This window comes from Bombina bombina, unplaced genomic scaffold (assembly GCF_027579735.1).
Source record: "Bombina bombina isolate aBomBom1 unplaced genomic scaffold, aBomBom1.pri scaffold_2618, whole genome shotgun sequence".
Taxonomy (NCBI): Eukaryota; Metazoa; Chordata; class Amphibia; order Anura; family Bombinatoridae; genus Bombina; species Bombina bombina.
The window spans coordinates 1-7,500 of record NW_026510762.1 but is presented as its reverse complement, the minus strand read 5'-3'; the positions used below and the strand labels follow the sequence as shown (position 1 = coordinate 7,500).

Genomic DNA, 7,500 nt, shown 5'->3' with positions numbered 1-7,500 from the left:
ATGTGATGCCAGAGGTGAGAGAGTTGTGGTGGCACAGACATGGTGATATATGTGATGCCAGAGGTGAGAGAGTTGTGGTGGCACAGACAGGGTGATATATGTAATGCCAGAGGTGCAGAGAGAGTTGTGGTGGCACAGACAGGGTGATATATGTAATGCCAGAGGTGCAGAGAGAGTTGTGGTGGCACAGACATGGTGATATATGTGATGCCAGAGGTGAGAGAGTTGTGGTGGCACAGACATGGTGATATATGTGATGCCAGAGGTGAGAGAGTTGTGGTGGCACAGACAGGGTGATATATGTAATGCCAGAGGTGCAGAGAGAGTTGTGGTGGCACAGACAGGGTGATATATGTGATGCCAGAGGTGCAGAGAGAGTTGTGGTGGCACAGACATGGTGATATATGTGATGCCAGAGGTGCAGAGAGAGTTGTGGTGGCACAGACAGGGTGATATATGTGATGCCAGAGGTGCAGAGAGAGTTGTGGTGGCACAGGCAGGGTGATATATGTGATGCCAGAGGTGCAGAGAGAGTTGTGGTGGCACAGCCAGGGTGATATATGTGATGCCAGAGGTGGAGAGAGATTTGTGGTGGCACAGACGTGATATATGTGATGCCAGATGTGCAAGGAGAGTTGTGGTGGCACAGGCAGGGTGATATATGTGATGCCAGAGGTGCAGGTAGATTTGTGGTGGCACAGACAGGGTGATATATGTGATGCCAGAGGTGCAGGGAGAGTTGTGGTGGCACAGGCAGGGTGATATATGTTATGCCAGAGGTGAGAGAGTTGTAGTGGCACAGACAGGGTGATATATGTTATGCCAGAGGTGAGAGAGTTGTAGTGGCACAGACAGGGTGATATATGTTATGCCAGAGGTGAGAGAGTTGTAGTGGCACAGGCAGGGTGATATATGTAATGCCAGAGGTGCAGAGAGAGTTGTAGTGGCACAGGCAGGGTGATATATGTAATGCCAGAGGTGCAGAGAGAGTTGTAGTGGCACAGGCAGGGTGATATATGTGATGCCAGAGGTGCAGAGAGAGTTGTAGTGGCACAGGCAGGGTGATATATGTAATGCCAGAGGTGCAGAGAGAGTTGTAGTGGCACAGGCAGGGTGATATATGTGATGCCAGAGGTGCAGAGAGAGTTGTAGTGGCACAGGCAGGGTGATATATGTAATGCCAGAGGTGCAGAGAGATTTGTGGTGGCACAGACAGGGTGATATATGTAATGCCAGAGGTGAGAGAGTTGTGGTGGCACAGACAGGGTGATATATGTAATGCCAGAGGTGCAGAGAGAGTTGTAGTGGCACAGGCAGGGTGATATATGTGATGCCAGAGGTGCAGAGAGAGTTGTAGTGGCACAGGCAGGGTGATATATGTAATGCCAGAGGTGCAGAGAGAGTTGTGGTGGCACAGACAGGGTGATATATGTGATGCCAGAGGTGCAGAGAGAGTTGTGGTGGCACAGGCAGGGTGATATATGTAATGCCAGAGGTGCAGAGAGAGTTGTAGTGGCACAGGCAGGGTGATATATGTAATGCCAGAGGTGCAGAGAGAGTTGTAGTGGCACAGGCAGGGTGATATATGTAATGCCAGAGGTGCAGAGAGAGTTGTGATGGCACAGACATGGTGATATATGTGATGCCAGAGGTGCAGAGAGAGTTGTGATGGCACAGACAGGGTGATATATGTAATGCCAGAGGTGCAGAGAGAGTTGTGATGGCACAAACAGGGTGATATATGTGATGCCATGGATATTGAACCTTTTCACACAAGCAACCACATCCACATTATATAAACATTACTTATATATAAACAACTTGCAAATTAGCAATGGCCATTCTTTTGCCTTCTACAGATGCCAGTGTTTGCACAGTATATATCAGAAATTAAGTGCTGCGTTACATAAGGTCTGCACACACAATAAATGTTTATATATGCACAGTATATATCAGTAATTTAGTGCAGCATTACATAAGGTCTGCACACACAATAAATGTTTATATATGCACAGTATATATCAGTAATTAAGTGCTACATTACATAAGGTCTGCACACACAATAAATGTTTATATGTGCACAGTATATATCAGTAATTAAGTGCTACATTACATAAGGTCTACACACACAATAAATGTTTATATATGCACAGTATATATCAGTGATTAAGTGCCGTATTACATAAGGTCTGCACACACAATAAATGTTTATATATGTACAGTATATATCAGTGATTAAGTGCTGCATTACATAAGGTCTGCACACACAATAGATGTTTATATATGCACAGTATATATCAGTAATTAACTGCTGCATTACATAAGGTCTGCACACACAATAAATATTTATATATGCACAGTATATATCAGTAATTAAGTGCTACATTACATAAGGTCTGCACACACAATAAATGTTTATATGTGCACAGTATATATCAGTAATTAAGTGCTGCATTACATAAGGTCTGCACACACAATACATGTTTATATATGCACAGTATATATCAGTAATTAAGTGCTGCATTACATAAGGTCTGCACACACAATAAATATTTATATATGCACAGTATATATCAGTAATTATATGTCACATTACATAAGGTCTGCACACACAATAAATGTTTATATATGCACAGTATATATCAGTAATTAAGTGTCACATTACATAAGGTCTGCACACACAATAAATGTTTATATATGCACAGTATATATCAGTAATTAAGTGTCACATTACAAAAGGTCTGCACACACAATAAATGTTTATATATGCACAGTATATATCAGTAATTATATGTCACATTACATAAGGTCTGCACACACAATAAATGTTTATATATGCACAGTATATATCAGTAATTATATGTCACATTACATAAGGTCTGCACACACAATAAATGTTTATATATGCACAGTATATATCAGTTGTTAAGTGCTACATTACATAAGGTCTGCACACACAATAAATGTTTATATATGCACAGTATATATCAGTAATTATATGTCACATTACATAAGGTCTGCGCACACAATAAATGTTTATATATGCACAGTATATATCAGTAATTAAGTGCTACATTACATAAGGTCTGCACACACAATAAATGTTTATATATGCACAGTATATATCAGTTGTTAAGTGCCACATTACATAAGGTCTGCACACACAATAAATGTTTATATGTGCACAGTATATATCAGTAATTAAGTGCTGCATTACATAAGGTCTGCACACACAATAAATGTTTATATATGCACAGTATATATCAGTAATTAAGTGCTGCATTACATAAGGTCTGCACACACAATAAATGTTTATATATTCACAGTATATATCAGTAATTAAGTGCTGCATTACATAAGGTCTGCACACACAATAAATTTTTATATATGCACAGTATATATCAGTAATTAAGTGCCGTATTACATAAGGTCTGCACACACAATAAATGTTTATATATGCACAGTATATATCAGTAATTAAGTGCCGCATTACATAAGGTCTGCACACACAATAAATGTTTATATATGCACAGTATATATCAGTAATTAAGTGCAGCATTACATAAGGTCTGCACACACAATAAATGTTTATATATGCACAGTATATATCAGTAATTAAGTGCTACATTACATAAGGTCTGCACACACAATAAATGTTTATATATGCACAGTATATATCAGTAATTAAGTGCTACATTACATAAGGTCTGCACACACAATAAATGTTTATATATGCACAGTATATATCAGTAATTAAGTGCTGCATTACATAAGGTCTGCACACACAATAAATGTTTATATATGCACAGTATATATCAGTAATTAAGTGCTGCATTACATAAGGTCTGCACACACAATAAATGTTTATATATGCACAGTATATATCAGTAATTAAGTGCAGCATTACATAAGGTCTGCACACACAATAAATGTTTATATATGCACAGTATATATCAGTAATTAAGTGCTACATTACATAAGGTCTGCACACACAATAAATGTTTATATATGCACAGTATATATCAGTAATTAAGTGCCGTATTACATAAGGTCTGCACACACAATAAATGTTTATATATGCACAGTATATATCAGTAATTAAGTGCTACATTACGTAAGGTCTGCGCACACAATAAATGTTTATATATGCACAGTATATATCAGTAATTAAGTGCAGCATTACATAAGGTCTGCACACACAATAAATGTTTATATATGCACAGTATATATCAGTAATTAAGTGCTACATTACATAAGGTCTGCACACACAATAAATGTTTATATATGCACAATATATATCAGTAATTAAGTGCTACATTACATAAGGTCTGCACACACAATAAATGTTTATATATGCACAGTATATATCAGTAATTAAGTGCTGCATTACATAAGGTCTGCACACACAATAAATGTTTATATATGCACAGTATATATCAGTAATTAAGTGCTGCATTACATAAGGTCTGCACACACAATAAATGTTTATATATGCACAGTATATATCAGTAATTAAGTGCCGTATTACATAAGGTCTGCACACACAATAAATGTTTATATATGCACAGTATATATCAGTAATTAAGTGCTGCATTACAAAAGGTCTGCACACACAATAAATGTTTATATATGCACAGTATATATCAGTAATTATATGTCACATTACATAAGGTCTGCACACACAATAAATGTTTATATATGCACAGTATATATCAGTAATTAAGTGCTGCATTACAAAAGGTCTGCACACACAATAAATGTTTATATATGCACAGTATATATCAGTAATTATATGTCACATTACATAAGGTCTGCACACACAATAAATTTTTATATATGCACAGTATATATCAGTAATATATCAGTAATTAAGTGCTGCATTACATAAAGTCTGCACACACAATAAATGTTTATATATGCACAGTATATATCAGTAATTAAGTGCTGCATTACATAAGGTCTGCACACACAATAAATGTTTATATATGCACAGTATATATCAGTAATTAAGTGCTACATTACATAAGGTCTGCACACACAATAAATGTTTATATATGCACAGTATATATCAGTAATTAAGTGCTGCATTACAAAAGGTCTGCACACACAATAAATGTTTATATATGCACAGTATATATCAGTAATTAAGTGTTGCATACACAGGTGGAGATGGAAAACGACAATGTTCATTGTTGGATTACAGGAAAAGTAAAATAAACATTTTGGGCCACATTACGAGTGGAGCGCAAATAACACTTTAGCATTAACTGCGCTCGAAGTAAGCAATCATATTACTGTTTTCGTTCTTGTGCTAACCCGACGAGTGAAAAAAGCCGAAGTTAGAATATCACGTGGGCATTCACTTATTCCCCCATAGAAGTCAATAGAGAAAAAAAATGGAAAAAACTAACACCCCTCGCGCAAACGTGAGCACATATTCTCATGTGCGCTAACCCAATATGAAAATATTAATATTTCCCTTTCCAATGTTCTTCACATAAGCAGTTTATGTTCTATTTATTCATAAATACATATTTCTACATATATCTGATGTTGTTTTGGTACAATATATATTTATATATATATATATATATACACACACACACATTTTTATATATATATATATATACACACACACACGTTTTTATATATATACACACACACGTTTTTATATATATATATATATATATATACACACACACACATTTTTATATATATATATATATATATACACACACACACGTTTTTATATATATACACACACACGTTTTTATATATATATATATATATATATACACACACTCCTTTTTATATATATATTTATATATATATATACACACACACACATTTTTATATATATATATATATTTTTATATATATATATATACACACACACACATTTTTATATATATATATATATATATATATATATATATATATATATATATATATATACACACACACACGTTTTTATATATATATATACACACACACACATTTTTATATATATATATATATATATATATATATATATATATATATATATACACACACACACACGTTTTTATATATATATATACACACACACGTTTTTATATATATATATATATATAAACACACACGTTTTTTTATATATATATATATATATATATATACACACACACACATTTTTATATATATATATATACACACACACACACGTTTTTATATATATATATATATATATATATATATATACACACACACACGTTTTTATATATATATATATATACACACACACACGTTTTTATATATATATATATATACACACACGTTTTTATATATATATATATATATATACACACACACACGTTTATATATATATATATATATATATATATATATATACACACACACACACATTTTTATATATATATATACACACACACACACGTTTTTATATATATATATATATATATATATATATATATATATATATATACACACACACACACTTTTTAGACTTTTATATGGATATATCTCAATGTTAAAGACCGCCTTTTTTTCCCTAACGCCCGAGATCTCATTTCTTTGACCCTTTATACATTTTGTGTGCAATATTTTATTTTCAATAATTTTTATTAGATGGTGTTATGAGTTTAACTGTACTTTGTAATGTATTTTTGATGTGTTTTGTTCAACTTTTATGTTTCGCAAAACAGTTAACCAGAGCTCTGAAGATGCGATAATCATTCTAGCGCAAATCAAGATTGTGATCAAGTGATCGCATTTGCCTTCAACTTGTAATACAAGCTGTAAGCCTTTTCTCTGTGAAATAATAATGTCACTTGTTTGTTTGCAGGACTGAGAGACAATTTCTGATACACCATCGCCATCTACAGATGAAATGGCAGCGCCTACAGCTGGCACGACCAGTACCAGCTTTGATGTTATTATTACTCATTACAACTACACCGGAAAACTAAAGACCAGCTCCGTCAGCGAAGTCAAGCCAACATCTATACTCTTCATTATCATCTGCTGCTTCATTGTTCTTGAGAACATTCTAGTACTCCTTACCATCTGGAGAACCAAGAAGTTCCATCGACCCATGTACTATTTCATTGGTAACCTGGCTCTCTCCGACCTACTGGCTGGGGCAGCATACACTGCCAACATCCTGTTGTCTGGGCACAACACGTACCTACTAAGCAAGGAGCAGTGGTTGGTACGAGAAGGAAGCATGTTTGTAGCTCTTTCAGCCTCAGTGTTTAGCTTACTGGCCATAGCTATTGAGCGCTACATCACAATGCTGAAAATGAAGCTGCAGAGTGGGAGCAACAGCTGCAGGTCATTCCTCTTGATCAGTGCCTGCTGGGTCCTCTCATTGTGCCTTGGAGGGATGCCCCTCATGGGATGGAACTGTATCGATCAGCTTCCATATTGCTCTACAGTTCTGCCCTTATACCACAAGAGTTACATTCTTTTCTGCACCACGATATTCAGCTTGTTGCTGTTGGC

The 7,500-nt window shown here is 34.9% G+C and overlaps 1 protein-coding gene across 1 annotated transcript in view; it reads left to right on the top strand.

Moving 5' to 3' along the window:
* Positions 1-7,494, top strand: part of LOC128643451 (sphingosine 1-phosphate receptor 1) — a gene marked incomplete at its 3' end in the record, with an annotated part of 12,443 nt that extends 4,949 nt beyond the window's left edge. Inside the window, exon 2 of the mRNA XM_053696301.1 lies at positions 6,842-7,494. Coding sequence (XP_053552276.1) covers positions 6,887-7,494 — 608 coding nt within the window. The remainder of the gene's footprint in view (positions 1-6,841) is intronic.
* Positions 7,495-7,500: the final 6 nt, after the last annotated feature.